The sequence below is a fragment of the Ochotona princeps genome, chromosome X (assembly GCF_030435755.1).
Source record: "Ochotona princeps isolate mOchPri1 chromosome X, mOchPri1.hap1, whole genome shotgun sequence".
In the NCBI taxonomy this organism is placed as follows: domain Eukaryota; kingdom Metazoa; phylum Chordata; class Mammalia; order Lagomorpha; family Ochotonidae; genus Ochotona; species Ochotona princeps.
In genome coordinates, this window is record NC_080865.1 from 32,155,701 (window position 1) to 32,182,155 (window position 26,455).

At 38.5% G+C, this 26,455-nt stretch overlaps 1 protein-coding gene across 1 annotated transcript in view; it reads left to right on the forward strand.

Annotated features, from left to right (window-relative positions):
• TEX11 (testis expressed 11) overlaps positions 1-26,455 on the forward strand; it is a 254,871-nt gene that overhangs the window by 91,059 nt on the left and 137,357 nt on the right. Inside the window, exons 11-12 of the mRNA XM_058658776.1 lie at positions 3,788-3,869; positions 10,298-10,376. Coding sequence (XP_058514759.1) covers positions 3,788-3,869; positions 10,298-10,376 — 161 coding nt within the window. The remainder of the gene's footprint in view (positions 1-3,787; positions 3,870-10,297; positions 10,377-26,455) is intronic.

Below are 26,455 nucleotides of genomic sequence, written 5' to 3' on the forward strand. Positions count from 1 at the left end.
TACTAAAAACAAATATTTCTTTTTTAAAAAAGAAGTCATTTCTGCAGCCAGAAGAGAAACATGAAAATAGGTAGTTCAGTTAACCAGGATATTAAATCTCCCAACACTGCATTTATTTCAACTGTTTTTCCTGACATTTACATGAAACCAGGATCTTGGAAGTCAATCCAAGTCTCTCGCATGAGCAGTAGGAATTTAGTCACTTGAGCCCTTATCCACTGCCTTCAAGAGTCTGCCTTAGGAGGAACCTGAAGTCAGTAGCTAACAATGGTATAGAACTTAGGAACTCCAGTATGGAACACAGACATATTCATTTTCTTCTCAGCCCACCCCTTCGTGGACTTTCCGAAGACCTTTAATAATCATGGATTTTAAAATTATTTTGCACCAAATAGGCTTGTTTTTAAAAATACTTATTTTTTTATTGGTAAATCAGGCACACAGAGAGGAGAGACAGACAAGATCTTCTGCCTGATGATTCACTCCCCAAGTGAACACAATGACTGGAGCTGAGCTGATCCGAAGCCAGGAGCCAGGAGCCAGGAACCTCCTCTGGGTCTCTCATGCGGGTACAGGGTCCCAAGGCTTTGGGCTGTCCTGGACTGCTTTCCCAGGCCACAAGCAGGGAGCTGGATGGGAAGCAGGGTGGCTAGGATTAGAACCAGTGGTATATGGGATCCTGGTGCTTGCAAAGCGAGGACTTTAGCCACTAGGCCACCACGCTGGGCCCTAAGCTTATATTTTAATTATTTTTTTTTTTCACAAAATTTTGAAGTATCCTCATGCACTCTGTGGGAATACGCCCAGTGAAATGGGAGAAAATATTTGCAGATCATGTATGTGAAAAATGTCTCAGAACACAACTGAAAATGTTCAGAGGGTCCACATAGACATTTCTCCAAAGAATATATACAAATGGGGGATGGTACTGTAGCACCGCAAGTTAAGTTGTCACTTGCCATGCTGGTATTCCATACCAGAATGCTGTTACACTTCTGATCTAACTTCTGCTAATGTGCCTCTGAAGAGAACATAAGGTGGCCCATGTATTTGGGAGCTTGACACTTACATGGGAGATCCTGATGAAGTTCCTGACTGTTGCTTCAGCCTGGCCCACCCCGGTCACTGTGGCAATTTGGGAAAGTGAACTAGTGAATAGAAGATTCTCTCTGTGTGTGTCTCTCTCTCTGCCTTCAAATAAACAAACAAGCAAGCAACCAAACAAAAATAGTTTAGAAAAGTATATCAATGGTTAATCAAACACATGAAAAGATATAAAGCACAGCTTTGTTGTTTTTCTGGCTTATTCTGGCAATTCAGGTTCTGTTGCATTTTCATGTTTTTGGAGTCATTGTTTATTTCTGCAAAGATGCTTGCTGTGCAGGCTAAATAACAGGCGTTTGTTTCTCACAGTTTTAGGATATGGTAAGTGCAAGATCAACATGCAAGTCCATTTAGTTCCTTGTGTGGAACCCTTTTTCTGGGTTGAAGATGGCCACTTTTTAAAAAAGATTTATTTTTATTGGTAAGTCAGATATGCACAGAGGAAAAGAGGCAGAGAGGAAGATCTTCCATCCACTGGTTCACTTCCCAAGTGGCCACAATGGCTGGACTGGGCCAATTCGGAGCCCAGAGCCTCTTCTGGTCTCTCCTGCGTGGGTGCAGAGTCCCAAGACTTTGGGCCATCCTCGATTGCTTTCCCAGGCCACAAGCAGGGAGCTGGATGGGAAGCGGGGCTGCTGGGATTAGAACCTGTGTCCATATGGGATCCTCGTACATTCAAGGCAAGGACTTACCTGCTAGGCTACTGTGCCGGGCCCAAAGATGGCCACTTTTGTACTGTGTCCTCACTTGGAGGTCAGGGAATAAATAGAGATTATCTCTCTCTTGTCTCTTATTGTAAGGTCTCTTATTGTATTGCTAATCACATTCGTGAAAGCCCCACCTAATCTCATAATCTAAGGACCTTACCCTTATATGTCATCACATTGGGATCTTCAACATATGAATATGGAGGAGAGCACAACATTCAGTACAGACCAACAAGATGCTGTGTATGTATAACAAAAAGCAAAGCAATTACTGCATACAATTCAGAATGACATTTAAATCTGTGAAGAAGTGAGAATGCAAAATGAGCAAAGGTATATTGGTGGTTTTTAAGGTAATGTACAGCTGTTTCTTTACCTGAGTTTATTTTTCAGTGGACTATAAATATACATTATTTTATATTATTGTGTATATGATAGATTTTATAATAAAATGGGTGCATTATGTTTGGAGCTTGTAAGAAAACTGGCAGTGTAGTAATGTGGAGGTCCAGCATACATGGTCAGAGCTTCAAGTGGAGAGTCACCCGGATCTGAACTCAGACTTTAGCTGTACCACTTACCAACTGAACATCCATGAGTAAGTTACTTAACTGCATATGGGCCTCATGTTTCCTCATTTGAAAAGCAGGATTCACAGTTACTAACTTTGTATGTTTGTTGTACCTGGAAGATATTTTTTTCTTTTTCTTTTTGAAAATTTTTACATATTTGATTAGGGTGTGAAGGGTCAAGAGCTAAAGGAAAGTGGGTGGAACCATTGTTTTGACATTTTCTTTTATTCTTGCTGTATCTGGGGGGAAGTGAAAGATAGGGGAGAAACCACACCCAGCTTCCCAACCATTCCAGGGTCCCCAGTGAGGGGCACGCTCCGAGGATCTTGCTCAGCTGGTTTTGATAGTTCAGCAGTTCTGTATTGCTGCCAATCCTGGAGACTATTTCATTGTAATTATGTGGCAAAAAGTGTGAAAAAACAAACAAAAATCTAAATAAAACAGAAACAACAGTGAGAAGACAAGGATATTGATGGAAGAAAGTTGATGGATTTAGCAGGCAATTGTTTATGACTTCTGAAAGTGTGACGTTCGGAGACAGGATGTATAATAATACAGAAAATGTTGATAGAAATGGGAGGGGATGATAGGATGGAAAGTATACACTCTGAAGCTGTTTAGTAATGAAGTCAAAGAGGAAAACAATGTTAACTTGAGTATTTCAGACTTAAGGAAAACAGACTCTGCCAAGATCTGGAATGATCTGTAGATCTCTGAAACTAAATGACAATTTTACCCAGTTTGTATTATTGTGCCTGTGGGAATGGTGGTACTGCAATAAATTAAAATTGACAACTTTACTTTTTGTATTGGTGCCATCTGTATTTTCTGTGGATCTACAGTGCAGTTTTAATGTTAACCAGCTGTTTAAAAGGTGTACCCTACCCTGTAAGCGAAAGAGGAACCAGAGGAGAGATCGTAGAGGTTCAAGGAAGAGACAGCTAACAATGACTTAGAAACAAGATTTAGAGTACATTACTAATGGTTGATGTGACAGGTTGATTTTATAGAAAAGACAGTCCCCCTTCTATTTCATTGCTACCACTGTTTACAAAGGACTTTTAGTTATTAAAATCTCAAAAGAAAGGACATTTAATGAAGTTTGAAGTTTTGTAAATCCAGAACATGGCCTGAGACTCACAGTTTTTAAGTACTGACCATGCGGTGAAGTAGTTGTAACTCAGAAATGTTTACATTCTCTTTCGTCATATTATTTCACTTAGAAAGAATAAAATATCAGAAAACATCCTCAGGGATAGACAGGATGCTATTATTTGATCTTCTATAATTTTGATTTCATTTGATCTTGAGTCATCTTGCAGTGGTTGAATCAAACAATCACTTGAAAATTGTCTTTTACATTCCACAGCTATAATATCATTGTGATTTCTTTGTTTAAAACAGGAACATTTACATCCAGCTGGGCTTTGCTTAAAGATGAAACTCTTCCTGAAAGGCGAAGTACCTAATGAAGAACTCCTTAAAGGTATCATCTCCATATGTGAAGAGCAACAATGTTGAAATGTTACTTCAGATTTGTTGAATAGGAAATCTTTTGTAGTATACTAACAAGAAGTGTAATTTAATCACATAGGAAAGGGAAAGGACTGTTAGCTAGGAAGAAGGAGAAAGAATAGTAGCAAATTTAAAGGGTAGTAAAAAAGCTGAATAAATAAAATCAGTGGAAGGAATTGCAGCTGCCCAACCCTTCTGCAGTTACCTACCATCATGAAGAAAGCAAACTTACCAATGGGATGAGTAATGCTTTGTCATGCTGTGCTTTTTGTAATTACATGTATAAATATTGCTGTTTGTCATAATTCTCAAGGGACATAGAATGCACATATGGTGTAAAATATACATACAATACATATCTGTGGACCACTGGGTAAATCACTTCTCTATGCTTCAGTTTCTTCATCTTTAAAAGAGCTATAATATTGATAATTTCTACCTCATCATGTTGTTTTAAGAATGGCATGAGAAAAAATATGTTAAGAAATTAGTATCTCCCAACCACCAAGGAGATCACAGGGAATCGGAGTGCCCTCATAGGCCGAGAACTCTGAGGTCAACCATTCCCTATCGGATCTCCCACATGGGATGGAAGAAGCCCAGAACCCTCTTCACAGGGTCTAATGACATCAGAACAACAGCCAGGAGCCCTGAGCGGTCCTCAGTAACAAAACAGTAAGCTTCCTTTGGAACTTGGGAGAGGAATCTTCTCTGGTGCTTACTTAGCTCCAACTTTGGCTCCCCACCCTCTCTTGCAATGACCATCAGGGTCGCTCCGGAGCCCCACAAATTAGATCAGATAGACAGAGAGAGACCAATAAGGAGAGCTTAGAACAGACAAGAACAAGTCAGCTTGGACTCCCCTATACCTTACTAGGTAGGACACAAAGATCAGTTACTCCTTACTAAGGTATTGAAGATTTCTCTGCACACCCCTCCTAAAACTGTTTTTCTCGTTAATCGTTAACATGGCTTGCTAGAGTTACAAGCCTGTTTGGAGTGTCCTAAAATTCACAAAGCTCAGTAAAAATCACGCTTGAATACTATAAGCTGCTAAATATAAATACGAAGAAAAAAAGGAAAAAAAAAAAAAGACACGAGACAGCTGAATAGTGCCAGATAACCATTTTAAGGTTTATAGTAGTCAGTTATGTATAAACTAAAATTGAGGTGTCAATGAAGTAGTTACCGGATGCAGTTAACAACTTCCATTTTCTAACATAATTGGTCACTCAGTACCATGTCAGTTGACTTCATGCTGTTGTAAATTTCCATGTTTCTTCCTGTTGTTGAAGTTGTGTTGTGGCTTTTCTTTGGAGGAGATGATATTCTGCCAGCTCTACTTTCAGACCAAGGATGGTCTCCCAATGAAACTGTTGAATTTATCTGGACAATAAGATGCTGGACTCCCTGCATGGTCCATGCCTGCAATGAAGGAAGCATGACTGGTTATGACCTGTACTACTGTAACAATATGGAGGAAATCAGTGTAGGGAGAGGGGGTGGGGGAATCCCAGAGCCTATGGAACAGTGTCATAAAATGAAACTTAAAAATGTAAAAAAAGTAAAAAAAAAAAAAAAAGATTTAGTATCATACCTGGTGCATCATATGTAATATGTATCATTGTAGTTGTTATTACTGTACCCTTATTATTCTTATGGATGCAATAAATGAGGCAAAGTCTATGTATACTGGCTCTTAATATATTTCAATGTCATGTAGTCATAAAATGTTTTTTCGAAATTATTTAATATGCATATGCTTTAGTATATTAATAATACATAAGAGCTTTATTATTTGTAGTATCATGATTATGTTAGTAAAATTATTGATTATTCAATAAATAAAAATAAATGTATAGTCAGGATAATAATCAAATACAGTAGAAAGCCTAAATTACAGCTAATTCAGTTATCCTGAGTTTTTCTGTGGCCTCTTAAAATTTAGCAAATCATTTAAGAGACCTCAGAAGCTCAAATTCATAGAAGAATCTGCACGTCTAGGCATAGTGTCACCTCAGCACACACAAGTTGAAAATTGTTAAGAATCAGCAAAGCTACTCCACCGTCTGCGTTAGTGAAGCAAATAAATTCACTTAAGCAGTAAGGGAAAAGGTTAACTTAAACTAGGGAAAATAATTGAACTCATGAATTTTTTTTTATTCATTAATTACATTGTATTAGTTTCATAGGTACTGGTATTTCCCGCACCCCTCCCCACGCCCTCCCCCCATGGTGGATTGCTCCACTTTGTTACATGACCACAGTTTAAGTTCAGTTGAGATTCCCTCATTGCAAGCATATACCAAACATAGAGTCCAGCATCTTACTGTCCAGCCTAGTTCAACGGCTCCTTAGGGAGACCCTTCCAATATACCATCAGCAAAAATTTACATCGTTATGGAATTAATTGACATAGCAATGAGTAACCAATATGTTAAAAATAAATGCTGGTTCTTAACCACATTCTGTGACCACCTCATTGACATTTCAATTTAGTTTATGCATAACATAACATAATATTCATAAAATAACATGTTTTACATAACATCATATCCTCTTAAATTAAGGCAAACATGTGGTATCTATGAATTTTGAATTTGGTTATTTGTTTTCTATTATGTTTATCCAAATGTAGGTAAACAAGAAGCAATTGAAAGTTGTTATTCTTTTTTTTCTTGTTTATTTTTCTTGTTATTTTAATTTTGGTTACATGAGTGAAGAGGGTTGCAGACTCATGTGGGCCTCCAATTGGAATGCAGTGGGTCAGGATGCGGGGGAAGGTGGGTGAGATAGATATATTTGTCTTTTCTCCTGTGTGGGGGAGGGGTAAGGGAGGCTGTTGAGCGGGTGCCCTGCTCCTTGCTGTCAAACTACATCAGTGCTTAGGGACAGTCATTTGATGTCACTCTGGATATTTGTATGTGGGGAAGAATGTTCCAAGGGTGTTACTTGAGTAGTCTTGATTGTTCTGAGATGTCACCAGTACACCAGAGTTGAGAAATTCTAAGGCCTGCCGGCTGTCCTTGTCTACCTAGGTCCACAGACCTAGGTGCTGTGTTACAGAGCTTGGCCTGGAGTGTTGTTCAGCTTGTCCTGTTTCTCATCTTTTAATGAGTTTCTTGAAGTCCTCTGCTGCTTAGATAAGCTAGCTATCTTGTGTTTCCTGTGGATCTGGGTATACTTGCGGGGGAGTTAGCAACCAAGGTGGTCCAGTCCTACAACATGTGTTTCTGGTTCAGACCGCATGTCCTTGTGATATTCTCTGAGGTTGGGGTTTCAAGTATAGTGGTCCACTTGGGGAACCCCCTAAGAAACCTTGTCTGGGAGGCCCTCAGACCTGACTCTTGCATGTGCCAGATGATATAGTGCTAGGTTCAGGCTGTCCACTGCACCAGCCAATGCACATAACCAGTGGGTTCATCTGCCTGGTCAGTCTCCTATCCCCCACCATTGCCACGAAGACAGGCTCAATGCTCCCACCAGTGGGTGCTGTGGCATAGTTAGAGCAACCCCCCCAACCCCTATCTGGCCTGTTCCCAGCCCTGGCTTTTGCTCGTTCTGGCTTGCCCCATGTGCCAGTTCTTGCACACACCTGCAGGTGCTGCCACCTGGTCAGGGTAATCCCCTATAACCCCTACCATGCCCATCCCTGGTTCTCACATGTGCTGGGAGCTCTGGGGCTGGGCCCTCCCCCAGGCCCAGGTCCCACTTGCACCAGCCAGTGTTGCATCCTGTCAGAGCTATCCTGAAGGAACCCCTACCTGGCTTTCATGCATGTCAGTGGGTGCTATGGGCTTAGCCCAGCCCAACCTGCCCTCAACCCCAGTTCTCACATGCACCAGTAGGTACTGTGGCCTGGTTTGAATGATCCCAAATAACTACTGTCTTGCTTGCCCCCAGGCCTGGTTCTTAAATGTGCTGGCTGGTACTACGACCCAGCCCAGCTTAGGCTGCCCCCAGCCCCAGCTCTCTTGTGCATTGCCAGGTTCTGCAACCTTGACTGACCTGGCATGCCCCAGCCTCAGCTCTAAGGCACATCAGCAAAAACTGCAGTCTGCTAGGGATGACTCTAAAGATCCCCTACCAAGCCCACCTCCAGCCCCAGCACTCACTTGCAGGTGCTATGGCCTATCCTGGCTCAGACTGCTCCCAGTCCTAGCTTTCACTGGTACATTCTGTGGCCTAGTCCAGCCTAGCCTGTCCCCAGCCTCAGTCCTCATGTGTGCCAGCAGGCACTGCATTCTAGTTGGGGCAATCCTAAAGATCCGCTACCAGATTGGTGCCAAAGCACAGCTTTCATCACCAGGAGATGCTGTGACCCAACCTAGCCTGTCTGCTTCCAGTCCAAGCTTTCGTGCACTTGGGCCAGTGCATTGGCCTGACCCAGGTGGGCCCTCTAGATTCCCCCTTCTAATCCACCCCATCTCAGTTCCCTCAATTACCTACAGTTACAGTTCCATGAAAGTTCCTAGAAGTCATTCCATACATGTCAAACACACCCTCAGTAGCTCCTATTCAGATTTTCACCCAGATCCTCTTCCCTGGGCAATGCATGGCCCATAAACAGGGTCTGGGGATGAAGTTAGTCTTTATTTCCAGATTATTTTTACTTAATTCAATGTAGATACTCGTAATGTTCATAGTAATGAATTTGCAATGTCAATCATTGATTGATTGCTGATTATAAGACTTCTCTGAATCCAAGTTTTTTATATTGAAAAATAATAAAACTGTTGTTTATTTTTATTGTATTAGGAATTATGAAATTTACTTTTATAGTCTGCTCCTTGTGAAATTTTTTTCTCATGGAGTTGTCAGTCTGATTGCTGGGATAAAAATTTCACTACTATTTTTTGTAGTAGAAAAATGGAAATTTAAAAGCATACAATTTTTGGGTCTAGCGCGACAGCATGGTGCTTAAAGACCTCACCTTGAACACACCGGAATCCCATCTGGGTGCCGGTTCTAATCCCAGCAGCCCTGCTTCCCACCTAGCTCCCTGCTTGTGGCCGGGGAAAGCAGTCAAGGTCAGCCCAAAGCCTTGGGACCCTGCACCTGTGTGGGAGACCTGGAAGAAGCTCCTGGCTTCGTGTTGGCTCAGCTCCAGCTGTTGTGGCCACTTGGGGAGTGAATCATCAGAAGGAAGATCTTCCTCTCTGTCTCTCCTCCTCTCTGTATATCTGACTTTGCAATAAAAATAAATCTTTTTTAAAAAGTATACATTTTTATTGTAAAGGAGTAGCACATATTCAATAAAGGCATATTTGGAAAATGACAAAAATACCAACAGTGCTACCAAACACTAAAATATAAACTCTTTAACATCAAATAATTTTATGTGTCTTGTATACTGCTAGAATCCCAGCACTAATCACAGTGGCTAACACAGAGGATACAAAAATTAAATATTGGTTGAATAAATACTTGATTCTAAAAATGGTAACTTTTAGCAATTTGATACTTTGTTTTCAGTGTCTTTTATTTAGCTTATTTATCTTGTTTTCCAGCATTGTGACCAATAATAAGTATAATATTGCTTTCTAATTTTTCACTTAATAATCTTTCTTTTAAAGATTTATTTTATTTTTATTACAAAGTCAGATATACTGAGAGGAGGAGAGACAGAGAGGAAGTGGAACTGCTGGGACCAGAACCAGCGGCCATATGGGATCAAGGCGAGACTTAGCCACCAGGCCATACTGCCGAGCCCCTCACTTAATAATCCTAAAAACATTTTCTATTAGTATATATTCCGTGTGACTCAACACTTTCAATATTTGCATTAATAGTTTATAGCTAACTCAGTGGTCATTCAGAATGCATTTCCTTTCTTTTGTTACTGTAATCATATACTGTTTTGAATAGCTTTATTCCCACAGTTATTTTAAATACTTTTCAGAAATACAATTTCTGAAGTAAAGGGGTGTAACAGAGTATTGCACAGTTATTAAGTGTTAAGTGATTTGTTATGCAATTTCCCTACATTACTCATTCAATCTTCTCAGTAATCTTCAGAGGTTGGCGTTAACTAAAGTGTAGAAAAATTGAATAACTTGCCTGTGGCCGTATAGATGGCAAGTGATCTCAAATTGATTTGTATGACTTATCCCCAAACCACTATGGGGTTTTTTTAACATTGAAGTGTAACCAAATTGCTTTTGGGAAGAATTATAGTGGTTTGCTTTACCATCCATATCAAAGTACCTCTGTGAATACTTTCTCTCTAGTATGGGGTATTAGTACTTTGCAAAGAAAAGTCTTTTGGTATACTGCCAAGTAAAACATGATATATACGATAAACATTTACTAAGTAGGTTTTGGATAGAGGGAAATTGTTGAAATTGGGTAAACTTCTTAAAAATGAGACTAATTTTATTTCATTTTTCACTTTCTTAGTTGTCAAAGAAATACAGTGTATTGACATGCCTTTGGACTTGTGTCTGAATGTTGCCAAACTGCTGATGGATCATGACAGGTACAGAAGAATTTTCTATGGTTCCCATTAATGCATGAATTGTGTATATACACTCATAGTCCAAGAACACAATATTTGCCATTGTGTTGATTAATTTAGATGATGGAATAGTTTACTTAGTTACCTAAACAACAATAATTTCAAGATTAAATTTTATATTAATTTTTAAAAAAATGAAATAAAATGAAGATGGAATCGATCAGGTCTTATCAAGCAGAAGTTAGGCAAGTGATATGTCTCGGGCTTTAATTCTGTGGAATCCTTGATGGCCAAAAGGACTTCAAAGTTTTTATAGACCTCTTAGAAGCTCTCAAAATATGTTATCAAGAATTGCTGGGGGAAAAAAAAAGAATTGCTGGGAAAAATATTGAAGCATTTGAAAAGATGCTCAGTGTCATTGCCCATAGGGGAAATACAAATCAGAATCACGATGAAGGGCAACTTCCCACTCATTAGGATGACTTTAATAATAAAGACAGACAATAGCATATATTGGCAAGGATGTGTGGAAATGAATAACTTTCATATGCTGCTGGTAGGTATATGAGATGGCAGAGCTGCTTTGGAAAGTAGCCTATTTGTTCCGGTGAGTTAAATATGGAGTCACTATATAGCCCAGTAATTTTACTTTTAGTTTTAAAACCAAGAGACATGAAAGAATTTATCCACAAAACATTTGCACACTACCATTCATTATTAGCATTATTTGTGATGGTCAAAAAGTAAAAACAACTCACTTGTTTGTCAGCTTATAAATGGGATAAGCAAAATGTAGCAGATCCATATTGTGAAATATTACTTGTCAGTAAGAAGAAACAGAGTGATAATAACATTTCACAACATGGAAAAACCTTGAAAAAATATGCCGAGTGAAAGAAGTCAGTCAAAAAAATAATCACATAAGGCAGTATTCCACTTATAGGATATGTCAAGAATAGGTAAATTTGTAGACACAAAGCAGGTAAGTGGTGGCTAGGTCTGTAAAAATTGGGAGAGAATGGAGAGTAACTGCTAATGGTTGTGGGTTTTTTGGGGGGGGCATGATTAAAATGTTCTAAAGTTGAGTGCTGGTTGCACAACTCTGAGAATATACTAAAAACCGCTGAATTGTATGCTTTCAACGAACACACGGTATGGTACATGCGTTAAACCCTAATAAGGATAAAAATATAGAGATCAGGTCCTAACTTATTTCAATAAGCCCATAAGCCCAGATGTCTGTATCCTTTATTCTACAAGTGGTTCTGAGAACCACTGTTATAGCCCAGAGGGCAGCAAACATTTTCTGTAAGGGCTCAGGTAGTAAATAATTTAGCCTCTGTCACACTTACAACAACACTTACTCAAGCTGTTGTTGTAATGTGAAATTAGCCATAGATAATATATAAAAGAGTGAATGTGGTTTAATCCAATACAAGTTATTTGCAAATACGGATGCCTGGTTGAATTTGGTCACAGGCTTGACCACTCTACTACCTGATAGACGAATTTGCCAGTTTCTTCAATGAAAAGTAATTCAGTCTTTTCTGATATGCCTATAAAAATGGAGCCTATTGTGTTTTATAACATTTGAACAGATGATTCTTCCTAATATACAGTTGAAAACATTTTCTAGTAATTTCTTTTTTTTCTTCTGACTTTGTTGCTGTGGCTTTTTATTTTCTAATAATCATGAGTAATCTCTAAGCTTACGCATGCTATTACAGGGTAGCTCAAGATCATTTTGACATAGTCCATGATATGGTCACATTCTGGATGTTAATTAACCCGTCTGTTAGCATGGCAGCTGCAACTGCACACAACACTGCAGATGTGATCTCAACAATGGTATATACCTCTTGGTTTCTAAGAGTTGCAAATTTGTGCTATCCAAAATGGTAACTTTTATTTTCTTGGCTTTTGGCTAAGAACAAGTATAGAAAAATGTTAACATGTAGTCTGTCAATCACAATAACCACATATGATGCCTCAGTTGCCACTTGTACTTATGGCTACCTCATTCAGTAGTACAGATAGAGAGCATTTTCATTAGCACAGGAAATTTCATTAAATGGAACTGTTCTAGGTTCTAGAGTTCTTTTCAAGTAGGCAGTTATTGGTGTCACTTTCCTGAAATATCTGTCATAGGATTATTTTATGGGACTTTAAAACTAGATCATTTCAGCCTGAGAACTGTATCATAAAAATAATAATAATGGGAAAAACTAGATCATTTCAATATCATTTGTCCTTAGTGCCTGTATTCTACACCCTCTATGTGTATGCATAATTGATGAAACATCCAGGAGTCATACTTCATTAAGTTTCAGCCTGATAGAGCCTATCTTTTTCAGTTGGTCTTATCTTTCTAAATTTTGATTCTGTCATGCAGTGTCTTAACCATTCCTCCCTGTTTGTGTCATCTGCAGATTTACTAGTCATGTCATTTATGTTCACATAGTTCAGAGGTCAGCACTTCTTTTTAAAGGACAAGATAGTATGAATATCTCAGGTTTGCAGACCACAGTTTCCATCACATTTAAATTTGACATTGCACTGCAAAAACAGCCTTAGATGGAACATAAACTAATGTGTATGACTGTGCTCTAATAAAACTATATTTTAAAAAACAAAGAGCTGGACAATGTGCCATCATTTTCTGATTTAATGAATGGGACAATACTTTTGCTTGAACTGGTTCACTCCCCAAATGGCTACAATCATCAAAACCTGGCCAGCCACACCCAGGAGTCTGACACTTTATTCAGGTCTCTCACATAGGTGGCAGAGACACAAGTACTTGAGCCATCTTCTGCTGCTTTCCCAGGTTCATTCTCAGGGAGCTGGATTGCAAGTGGAGCAGTAGGACTTAAACTGGCACCCATACTGGATGGTAACATAGCAGGTGTTTTAAAAAATATTTATTTTATTTTATTTGAAAGGCAGATATACAGAAAAAAGGAGATACAGATAGAAAGATCTTCCATCCACTGGTTCACTCCTCAAGTGGCCATAATGGCCAGAGCTGAGCTGATCTGAACAGGAGCCAGGAGCCTCCTCAGGGTTTTCCATGCAGGTACAGGGTCCCAGGCTTTGGGCCATCCTCTACTGCTTTCCCAGGCCACAGGCAGGAATCTGGGTGGGAAGTGGGGCAGGTGGAACATGAACTGGCACCCATATGGGAACCCAGTGCATACAAGGTTTGGATTTAGCCACTAGGCTGCCGCTCCAGGCATAGCATAGAAGATTTTATCTGCTACACCACAGAACTGGTTTTTTGTTTTTAATTAAAATTTGTCTTGGATACTATATTTTGCTTTAACACGTAAGTACATTGTATAATGTCCAATCAAGGACATTTGTCTGTTTTCCAAGTTTTGCAATATATCTTTATGATGAAACATCAAAAATCCTATCATATGTTTAGTAATGCAGACACCAATGGTTGTGTCAAATGAATACCAAGTAAAAGCCTATTTTGAAGTGAAATATAATAGCAATTATAGCCAGTACACAGAAAAGCTGCCTAGTAAAAAAATGAAATAAAGGATTAAAATTTTCACTGAATTTACTTCAGAAAGTGAAAAAAATAAGCAGTCTTCTAAAATGCAGCTCTGTTGCTATGTATTAAGCAAAGGGGGCATTGTTAAGGAATTAGCTTTTGCAAGTGGCACATTTACTAAAGACTGTTTGCTGAATGGAACACACAATGTTCTCTTGAGTTTTAAATGCAAGTGTAACTGGAAATGCTATTGTCTGGCATGTTAAAGATATGGGAGAAAATTTACTGTACAGATTGCTTGAAGAGGATAATTTATTTGTGATATTTTCTGCTGTCCAAACATAAATGACACTACTCAGTGAAGTGTATTTGTTGGTGGTGTCAGTGAGAACGTCAACATGATAGTTTCTTTTAAAGATGTGTTTTGTATTAAAGGTAGAGCTACAAAGAGAGAGGGTAGGGAGGGGAGAAGGAAAAAGAGAGAGAATCTTCCATGTGCTGGTTCCAGAGCTGACCTAAGCCAAAGCCATCTGGGTCTCCCATGTGGGTAGCAGTGACACAAGGACTTTGACCATCATCTCTTCTGCTTCTTTACCAGGCACATTAGACGTGAATCTGAGCCACAAGTAGAACAGTTGGCCAGGAACTGGACCCTAATTTCTGATGTGGGATGCCAGCATCGCAAGCAGTGGCTTTTCCCGCTGCATCACAGTGCCAGCCCACTGTGACAGAACTTTGGAGCACAGTGCCTGTAGCTTAGGTTTAGTGTAGCCTAGTCAAAGTAAGCATGACTACAAGCAATATTTCTATAATGGTTGCTGCTAACAGAAGATACAATATGAACCTAACTCCAGTGTCAGGGTTTTTGTTTTGTTTTGTTTTGTTTTGTTTTGTTTTGTTTTGTGGCCTGAAGTTTTTGTTTAATACTTACTACAATGTGCATTGATGGGAACAGATTCCAGCAGCTCAGACCCCTTTCCATTGGTTCTCATCAAGTGAGCTGCTCTGAAAGGAGCACAGTTGTGCTTCAGTTGAACCAGGTACCTTCCTCTGTGTATGTATCTTCTTCTTTTTATATTTTAACCATTTGTTTGTTTGAAAGAGCAACAAGCAAGCAGGGAGAAGGGGGGAGAGAGAGAGAGAGAGAGAGAGAGAGAGAGAGAGAACACACTACCATCTACTTACACACTCCCTCAACAACCATGTCTGGCCAGGCTGAAGCCAGGAGGCAGGAACCCACATGTATGGCAGGATGCTCACACACCTGGGACTTGGACTGGCACTCTGATGATGGGTTGCTGTATCACAAGCAGTGGCTTAACCTGGTTCATCACAGTGCTTGTTCCAGGCTTCCTTCTTTTTCTGATCATTTTCTTTGCATATTTCAGTAAGCTAATAGCTTTTCAAGCACTTAATATGATCAACGCATAAATTAATTCTTTTGACAAGAATCTTGCTCTAAACATGCTTGTTTATAGCATTGCTGACAGCATGCTGTGATAGACCGTTGCGATTTTGCCATGGCAACATTTATGGGGCATCATTCTTTGAACAGTACTCATTCCCTTGATAAGCTCATTATCACTTTTCCAGTAGATTTGCATATATGTGACTAAAGGAACTATTTTTTTATGAAAGGCCTACAGAATATATGTCTGGTGCCGCTCCTATTCTCTTTGTTAGTCATTTTGATAAATTATTGGTGGTTCTGGCTTGAAGGGTGGTGTCACTCTTTGTTAAGGATATATAATTTGAGTATTGGGACTAGTGTTGTGGCATAATGGTTAAGTCGCTGCCTGCAGCACACGCATCCCATACAGACAGACAACAGTTTGATTCCCTGCTACTCTACTTCCGATCCAACTCCTTGGCTTTTTGTGCCTAGAAAAGGCAGTGGAGTATAGTCCAAGTACTTGGGACCCTGTACTCATGTGGGAGATTGAGAGGAAGCTCCTTGCTCCTAGATTTGCCTTGGCCCAGCCCTGGCCATTGTGGCCATTTGGGAAGCGAACTGGCAGATGGAAGGTAGATACTGGCAGATGGTTACTTCGGTGCCAGTGTTGTGATGTTGCACATAAAACTGCTGCTTGTGATGCTGGCATCCCAAATGGGTGCCAGTTCATTTCCCAGCTGCTCCACTTCTCATCCAGCTCAGTGCTATTGACCTGGGAAAGCAGTGGAAGATGGCCCACATGCTTGCATCCCTACAACTGTGTGAGAGACCCAAAGGAATCTCTTAGCTTCTGGTTGCAGCCTGTCCCAACTCTGGCCTTTGCGGACATCTAGGGGAGTGGGCCAATGTATGGAAGGGCTTGCCTTTTCTTTTCCCCAACCCTCCTCCCTCTTTGTCTCTGATTTTGAAAGAAAAGAAATCCTTTTTTAAAAGGAGGATACTTCAAAAGTGTAATTAAAAAATGAAAATGAAAATAGGTTTATTTGGGTGTAAAATCTTTGCTGAAATATGTGCTTACTTTTTCATGGTCCACGTTTTCCATGAACATTTTTAAAAACTTCACTTATTAAATAATTTGCCATGAACCATTTTATACTAAAAATCTAAAAATGGGACACTTGGATACGATGATAATAATAATAATACATTGTATTATGTATACTGGATATTCTTCTGTGGCTTCACAGAGATTATTGCCTTGTTTGCTAAATACGATGCACAGTGCAGCAACTGACTCTACTTGGAGCTGGAGGTTAAGGATATTAGCTATGTAGTGCTTAGAATGTAGTGCTGTCACAGCTTGGGTAGCCCTGGAAGCAGATTTTGAGTTGGAGGTTGATGTGCCTGGGTATTCTGAGGCTATGAAGTGAATGAAGGAGGAAGGAGTAAAGGAAGAAGTTGGGCTGTGGTATAATCTCAAGGTCTTGGCCGTAATATTTGTGGCTCTGATATTAGGATGGTCCTCTAGAATTGTCCTCAATTGGTGTGAGAAGATCAGATCTTACAGTCTAATGTTAACTACTGATTGTAGGGTGGCTGTGCTGGAAAAGGAACCTAATCTTGGGTGTGGTAGCTACCTTCAGCCTAGAGCTGGAAAGCAACTGGGAAAGGAATACTTCAGCACTGAAGGGGCTACCTGAACAATGTAGCACAGCGAAAGTGAGGTTTTTTGTTTGTTGTTTTTTTCTGGACTGTGGGACTAGTTCAACTTGTTCATGTCATCCAAAGGAAAATCACTACCTCAGCTCATCAGCTTGATCTTTCTGTTGAATAATGACAACCTATGTAAATGCTTTGAATCTCTGTGAAAGTGCTCCTAAAGTAGTTATTATACAAATGAAAAATTTAACTCATGTATTCTTAGTGAAGTCTTTTTTGGAAAACTAATTTAGCAAAGGGTAAGCTGGCTCATTTTTCTGAACTGAAATTGGTTTACAGAGATGGAAGCGATTACCTAACGATATACTTACAATTGTAGAGTTAAAGATTGAATCCTTAAGAAAACATTTCTGATGTCTAATGTTATTATAATGAAAAATGTTGCTCATTTTGCCTTTCTCAATATTACTGATGTGAGTAAAGAACTACAAATTGAAGAACTTGAACTTCAGTGTAGTGTATTACTAAATCCTATTAGATAACTCTGGAATATTAGATGTAGTAGACATTTGATAACTTTGACCATTGTCCACTCATTCATTCTAGCTTCCTCTTAAAAATAGCTCCTGAATTTTCATTTGTGTATCCTCGTCTCTATATCAGCCCATTTGGAAATAAGTGATTATGGGTATTGAAGAACAGGTTTCAGGTTTTTATTTCCAAATTAATGGAATAATCGATTTCAAAAGGAAAATGTGATAAATTAAGTCTTTATATTCTTAGATTTCAAACTTAAAATATGGATTTTGTTTTCTTACCTGATTGGCAATGTGCTTATATCATCATTTGGGTAATAAAACATTTTGACTACATATTTGGCAGTCAGTTTTTTTTTTAGTCTTCTTTGCCCCTTTGTGTCACACATTTGACATCCATATACAGTATAGGAAGTTATGTTATGTAATGGAAAAAACTGTTAATAATAATTCTAGAGCAAAAACCTAAGTATATTTTATGCAGAGCAGTTTCTTTTACTAACAAAATTTAAGTGTGCAGAACATTAATTGTTAGAAAGTAAGTGCATTTCTGCAGTGGATTAAGAAAATTCCGTCCAGATACTGTTTTCTGATAATCACCTTGATACAAGGATACAATTTTAAATATGTAAACATTAAATACCCAAAACTTTGATTGCAAAGCATAGATAGAAATGCAGTGTGTCTAGTGATTTTTGAAAAATTTTATCTTTTGTGGTCAAGCTTCATTAGGAAACAGAGCAGACAATTCCAGGTTATACATTTAAGAGATCCTGGTAATCTATAATGTTATTTTAGAGAAGCACTTACCTGTATATTTTAGATTCTGAAAAAGCAGGTGGATGAACTGATACTATGTTATTGTGGATCATTTTTCTGAAATTGATATGTCTGTTTACTCTATGGCTTTACCACTTAACTGAACTTGTAAAAGGTATAATAAAATTTCCATGCTATTTTGTGAATGAGGCTTGCTGGTTTATGTTAGTGCTTCTCAAACTTTATATCAACATTAAACTTGGTATTAGCTGAAGATAATTGTTAAGATGCAAATTGTGATTTAGTAGATCTGGATTTACACTGATTTAGAATCCTTCAGTTCTTAAGACTTTTTTTTTTGAAAGTTACAGAAAGGAGACACAAACAGAATCTTCCATCTGCTGGTTCAATCACCAACAAAGACAAGGGCTGGGCCAGACTAGAGTCTGGAGCCTGGTGTTTCTTCCAGGTCTTGCTCATGACTTCAGGGGATTCAAGCGTTTGAACCAATCCTCAACTGCTTTCCCAGGTGTATCAGTAGGGAGCTGGATCAAAAGTGGAGCAGCTGGGACTCAAACCAGCACCCATAGGGGATACTGGTACTGCAGGTGGTAGCTTTGCTTCAGGTAGTGGCTTTATGTGTAGGCTTCTGATCTGCATCTCTTCCAGACTCCTAGGTGATGTCGATATTGTCAGTCTGAGTCATACCTCCAGTAGCAAGGCTTGGAAATCCATTGCCTCCTTTAAAGTGAGGGAGAGGACATTTCTTATCGCCAGTCTTCATCACTCCGTCAGTTTTTTTTATTAATTTCTGAAAGGGATTTAAAATTTATTAATTTCATTTGCAAATTATCTTAATCCACTACAATACAAATGTGTTTGATTCAGGAGTCATGAATTCCTACAACAACCAAATTACTATTATTTCTTCCTCACCTGGGGCTCTAGTACCTTCTTTTAACTTTTTGTATCAATATTTATAATTCTACAAGCATACCATGACTTCTAAAAAAATATTTTTAAGTGAACAAATTTCACGTGTTTCACAATGTTGTTTTAAAAGCACAGTAAAACTTCTCATTCTACCTTCCCTGTTGCCCACTTTGCCCACCTACCCTCTTTCTTTCTTGAATCTCTTTTGTTTGTTAAATTTTAAAATGAAAAAAACATTTTCATTTTACTTCTCAATTACAGGCTTACCATTCCATTAATGAGGATGTTGAAGTAAAGATTACATATAATTGTATTATCCTAAAAATACTCTGATTCTAGGAGTTTTTTCTATTTCTTTGTTGGTGCATAATTTTTCCTTGTAATCTTGCATAAATCACTTTATGTTGTTACTGTTAAGAGGGTTTAGACCCTTACTTTGACACGGATGAAGTAAGATTAGTAAATCATTGTTCATTCCAGTAATGAGACTACCAAATCAAATAATAAAAGGATTTTGAATTAGAATGAGACCACTAAAATAGAATTAGAAACCCAGAGTTGAGGGCTACTTTTGTAATACAGCAGGTTAAGCTGCCACCTGTGATGCCAGCATCTCATATGAGTGCCAGTTCAAGTCCAGCTGCTCCAGTTCTGATACATCATTCTTGTTAATCCATTTGGGGAAGCAGCAGAAGATAGCCCAAGTGCTTGAGCTGCTGCCACTCCCATGGGAGACCCAGATGGAGCTACAGGGTTCTTTATTATTTCCTAGCCCAGCCCTAATCCTTGTAGTTAGTTCGGGGATTGAACCAGCAGATGGAAGATCTTACTTTTCTCTTTTTGTAACCCTGACTTTAAAATAAATAAGTAAATCTTTTTCAAAGAAGCCTAGAAATAGTTATTTCGGAAAATCAGCACACCAAATGAAAATATATAATTAGACTTTTTGGTCTTTTGTATGTGGCCAAGCATTATTACAGAAAAAAGATTAGTCATCCCTTTTATAAGATCTGGAGATCAGATTGTACATCCTGAGACTTCTTGAGCACCTTAGAGGAGAAATGAATAATGGAGTCCAATTGCTCACTCTTAGTAACAATACCAAGTAAAAACTCTCAAATAACAGTTCCACAAAACATTTACCCAGAGGTCCAATGCCTGCTATGAATTTGAGACGTTAGCACAGGGTTACAGCTACCAACTTACACTATACTTAAATTACCTGTTTCTGAATGTATAAATTACATTATACATAAATTGCCTGTTTCATGGAAGGAGAAGAAGGATTGTAAGATGTATTCATTGAAAGTATGAAAAAGAACTTCTCAAACATTAGAGACATAAGGGGAGGCCAAATACAGGAAGGGCAGAGAATCCCAAACAAATTTGATCAGAAACATCCTCATCTGACACATCATTATCAAGCTCCCTTCAGTTGAAAACAAATTAAAGATATTGAAAAAGATACACAAAAAAAAATCAGATAACCTACAGAGGAAACACCAATCAAACTCATTGCTGACTTCTCAGAGGAGATCCTTCAAGTCAGAAGAGAATGGAGTGATATACTCCAGTTTCTAAAAACAATAAACAAGCAAACAAAAGTTGTCAGCCTAGAATAACATGTTCAGCAAAGCTCTCATTTGTGTTTGAAAATGAAATAAAATACTTCCAAAGTAAACAAAAGCCGAAAGACCTGGCCACTACCACACAAGCCCTATAAACGTTGCTCAGAAATATGTTGAAGACAGAAAAACAGCAGCTAGACACATCCTATGATGGTAAAGGATGTATATTTACTCTCCCCGCCCCCTCAAAAAAACATAAAGTAAGCCTAAATCAAATAATGAGAAACCCGGTACAAGAATAACAGAACCAAATCACTATCTGTCGATATTAACCATGACCATAATAGCTCATCAGTCAAAAGACATAGATCAGCACTCTAAGTAAAAAAAAACAGGACCCATCTATCTGTTGCCTAGAAGAGACATATCTCACCATCAAAGATACATGTAAACTAAAAGTGAAAGGATGGAAAAAGATATTTCATGATGACTGAAAGGAAATACAAGCTGATACAGTCATTGTAATATCAGATGATACAGACTTCAACATGAAAGGTATTAAAATATACAAAAACGAATACCACATAATGATAAAAGAATTCATACAGTAAGAAAAGGTAACAATAATAAATACACACACATCAAATGCCAGGACACCTAGCTACCTGAAACAGCCATTGACAGACCTAAAGGGAGATATAGACTCCAATACAATAATAGTGGGGGAGCTTACACCATACTAACATCAATGTACAGTTCAAAGAGACAAACTCAGCAAGGAAGTAACTACCTCATCCAGACAATAGAACAAAAGGGCCTGATTAATATCTATAGGACCATTCATTCTACAGACACTGAATATACTTTTTCTTCGTTAGTACATGGAATCTTCTTCTTTAGAATTGGTCACATTATAAGTCACAAAACAAGCCTCGGCAATTTTAAAAAATTGAAATCATCCCGTGCATCTTCTCAGACCACCACAGATTGAAACTGGAGATAAGTAAGCCAAAATACTCTGAAAAATATGGAAATAATTGGAAGCTGAACAACATGCTACTGAATGAACAATGCATTTTGAAGAAGTCAAAGAAGAAATAAACATTACGTATCAAACCTCTGGGATGCCACCAAGGCAGTGCTAAGAGGCAAATTGCAGTCAGTGTTCTGCCAAGAAAGGAGAAAGGTGTCAAGTAAACAAGCTAACCATACATCTGAAGGAGTTAGAAAAACAACAGCAGAATAATCCCAAGATCAATAGAACAAGACCAAAAGAACAATACATAAAATCAGCGAATCATGACCTGGTGTGGTAGCCTAGTGGCTAAAGTCCTCACCTTGTATGCACTGGGATCCCATATGGGTGCCAGTTCTAATCTCAGTGGCTCTGCTTCCCATCCAGCTCCCTGCTTGTGGCCTGGGAAAGCAGTAAAGGACAGCTCATAACCTTGGCACTCTGCACCTGCGTGGGAGACCAGGAAGAGGCTCCAGGCTCCTGACTTCAGATCAGTACAGCTTCAGCCATTGTGTCCACTTGGGGAGTGAATCAATGGATGGAGGATCTTAACTCTCTCTCCTCCTCTCCATATATCTGACTTTGCAATAAAAAGAAAATAAATATTTTTTTTAAAAAATCAATGAATCAAAGAGTTGGTTCTTTGAAAGTATAAGCAGCATATACCACTAGCCCAACTGATTAAAAAAAAAAAAAGAGGGTGTGGACACAAACCAGTGGACTTAGAGATGAAGAAGGAAACATAGAGGGTACCTCAGACATACATAGAATAATCAGGAATTGTTACAAGTTACAAGCAACCATATGCCAACAAATCAAAAACCTGTAAGAAATTGATAGATTGCTGGACACATACCATTCACCAAAACAATTATGATGTGAAACGAGATCTAAATAAACCAATAACCAGCAAAGAGATCAAACCAGTAATTAAATACCTCTCAGCAAAGAAAAGTCCAGGACCAGGTGGCTTCATTGCTGAAATCCACCAAACATTCCAAGAAAAACTGACCCCAATTCTCCACAATCTATTTAAAACAATAGAAAAGGAGGCAAACTGTTTTTATGAAGCCAACTTCACCATAATACCAAAGCCAGATAGAGACAGACACAACAGAAAAAGAGAGCCATGGACTGATATTCTGATGAACATAGAGGCAAAAATCCTCAACAAAATACTAGCCAACAGAATCCAACAACACATCAAATGGATCGTTCTCCCAGACCAGGCAGGATTTATCCCAGGCATGCAAGGATGGTTTAATATGCACAAGTCAACAAATTTGATTCACCACGTTAACAAAATAAAGAGTAAAAATCATGTGATTGTGTTAATAAATGCAGAGAAACCATTTGATAAAATCCAACACCACTTCATGCTAAAAACCCTAAGCAAGAAAGGCATAGAAGGAACATTCTACAGTACAATTAAAGCAATTTATGAAAAGCCCAATGCCAGTATCCTGCTGAATGGGGGAAAGATTGGAAGTTTTTCCACTAATATCTGAAGACAAAGATATCTGTTATCACCACTGCTATTCAACATAATATTTGGCAAGGAATTCAAATCGGAAAAGAGGAATTCAACTTATTCCTGTTTGCAGATGACATGATTCTGTAAACCAAAAGATTCAGTAAAGAGACTATCAGAACTTATAAAATGTTTGGCAATGTAGCAGGTACAAAATCAAGGAGCACAAATTGATGGCCCTAGTACACACCGACAACTCCAGGGTTAAGAAAGAACTAGCCTTACATACGGCGAAATAAATCTGGCCAAAGACATGGAGGACCTCTATGAGGAAAATCACAAAACATTTAAAAGGAAATAGAAGAATACATTAAAAGGTGGAGAAATGTGCCCTGTTCCTGGAGCAGCAGAATCAGCATCACCAAATTCTCCATATCACCAAAAGTGATATACAGATTCAGTACAATCCCAACAACATACTTCACAGAGCCGGAAAAAAATGATAGAAAAATTCATCTGGAAACACAAGAGATCACAGAAAGCCAAAGCTATCTTGAAGAATGAAAATGAAACCAGAGGAATCATAATTCCAGGTCTTAAGATATATTACATGGCAGTGGTAATCAAAGCAGTCTGGTACTGGTACAGAAACAGAGAAGAAGATGAATGGAAGAGAGTAGAAACCCCAGAAGAGAGCCAACACATGTAAAGCCAACTAATCTTCAGCAGAGGAACTGAAAATAACCCAGGGAAAAAAGCCTGGTCTCTTCAACAAATGCTGTTGGGACAATTGAATAACCTCATATAGAAGAAACTTGACCCCCCACACACACACTTTGGACTGCACCAAAGACCAAATCTAAATGGGTCTAGAATCTAAGTCTGCACTTAGAAATCATCAAACTATTAGATCAAAATATAGGAAGCATGCTATAAGGTATAGACTTCCTAGAAAAGTCATCAAATTGTAGACGTCAAAGCCAAAATAAACAAGTGAGACTACATCAAACTAAGACGCTTCTGTGCATGAAGGAAATGATCAACATAGTGAAGAATCAACCAACAGAATGGGAGAAAAATCTTTGCACATTACACAGCAGGAGACTAATACCCAGCATCTACAAAGAGCTCCAGAAATACAAAAGACAGCAAAACAAACCAGTTAAGAAATGGGCAAAGGAAATGAACAATTTTGCAAAACAATAAATTCAAATGGCTAATAGATATATGAAAAAAATTCTCAGGCACCCTAGCAAAGGGGAAATACAAATAAAAACCACACTTATGTTCCACTTAACTCCAGTGAGAATGGCCTACATACAGAAATCTCATACCCCCTAATAGTGAGGTTGTGGGGAAAAAGGTACCCTATTGCCTTGCTGGTGGGATTGTAAGCTTGTGCAGCCACCATGAAAGTCAGTATGGAGAGTGCTCAGACAACTGAAAATGTATCTACCATGTGACCCAGTAATCCTACTCTTGGAAATATATCCAAAGGAAGTGAAACTTACATATAAGAAAACAACCTGCATCTCTGTATTCATAGCAACACAATCCACAGTAGCAAAGACGTGAAAACAACTTGGATGCCCATCAAAAGAGAATTGGATAAAGGTACTCTACTCTGTGGAATGCTATTCAACCATTAAAAAGAATGAAATTCTACACTTTGCAACAAAGTAGTCCCAACTGGATACCATTATGCTCAATGAAATAAGCAATCCCAAAAGGATGAATGTCATATGTTCTCTCTGATACAACTTTCATGTCAAATACAAAACAAAAGTATAAGCAGGTATACACTTGTATTCTCATAAACAAATGGTGTGAGGAAGACCAGATTACCGGGAAACAAAGAATTGCAGTGTGCATCTCTACCCCCCAAAGAAAAGGACACCTCCCCCCATGAAACTGTTAAATACACCTTGACAACAAGATAACTAGATTCTCTACCATTACCTATACCTACAATGTCATGACACATATAAATAGCATAATGTTGGAATCGTGACTGCAGCTGAGGGACTATATTAGTGTAAAATTACAGGGAGAATTGGAGAGACTTAAGCTGGATTCTAAAGATGGAGTAGGATTTAGAAAAGAAGAGTTAAAACATTAATGGCCTATTCAGAATATGGTGACTAATGGATCCAGAGAGGCTACAGCAAAAATATTTCTGAAGAAGTGTTATAAAACACAAAGCTAGAGAAGTAAATTGAAGTCATTTACAAACATTCTTGAATGTCAGATTAAAAGACTTTATAATGCTTGTAAATGGAGACCTGAAGAAGGTTTTCAAATAAAATAGTGACGTGCTAATGGCAATACTATGGGAATGACTCATAATTCTAAAACAGATACAATCACAGAATATTTCACTATTACCAAAGAAAGGCTAATTAGCGGATATTTCACTTTCTGCTTACATACTTGGTATTGCAATTAGTATTGTTTTTAGTTAATCAACTGTTTTTGCATTTTCAACCAACTTTTAGTAGTGAATTTTTTTAAAAGATTTATTTGTTTATTTTATGTAAAATATTTACAGGGAGAAGGAGAAACAGAGGGATCCTCCATCTACTGGTTCACGCCTCAAATGGCTGCAATAACCAGAGGTGAATTGATCCAAGGCCAGGAGCCAGTAGCTTCATCCAGGTCACTTACATGGATGCAGGGTCCCAAGGACTTGAGCCATCCTCTACTGCTTTCCCAGGCCACAAGGAGGGATCAGTGAGTGGAGTATCCAGGAATAGAACCTGTGCCCATATAGAATGCTGATACTGCAGTTGGAGGATTAGCCTGTTGAGCCTTGGCACCAGCCCAAGTGGCAAATTTTCAATCTCTTGCTATCTTCAGGACTTCTCTTTTTTCTATTTTCACCATGAGCCATGAACTAATGTAAATCAACTATAATAAGAAATCTTGCTCTCAGAGGTTTTGGAATAAGAAATAGAACAATGATGAAAGTCACAGATAATATGAAAGAAAAATCAAGAACATTTGTAACTGGTTAGGGAGAAGAGGAACAAGGAGACAGAAGAGTATAAATAGGTGGCAACAGACACAGATTGTACAGTGTTCTAGAGGCACTAGTAATATGTATTATGCAGTATATAATGCATAATAATGTATTAGTAGATCGTATTTAGATAATAAAAGAGCATGGTATCTAGCAGCTAAAGTCCTCGCCTTACATGCGCCAGGGCCTCATATCTATTCCAGTTCTAACCCTGGCAGCCCCACTTGCCATCCAGCTCCCTGCTT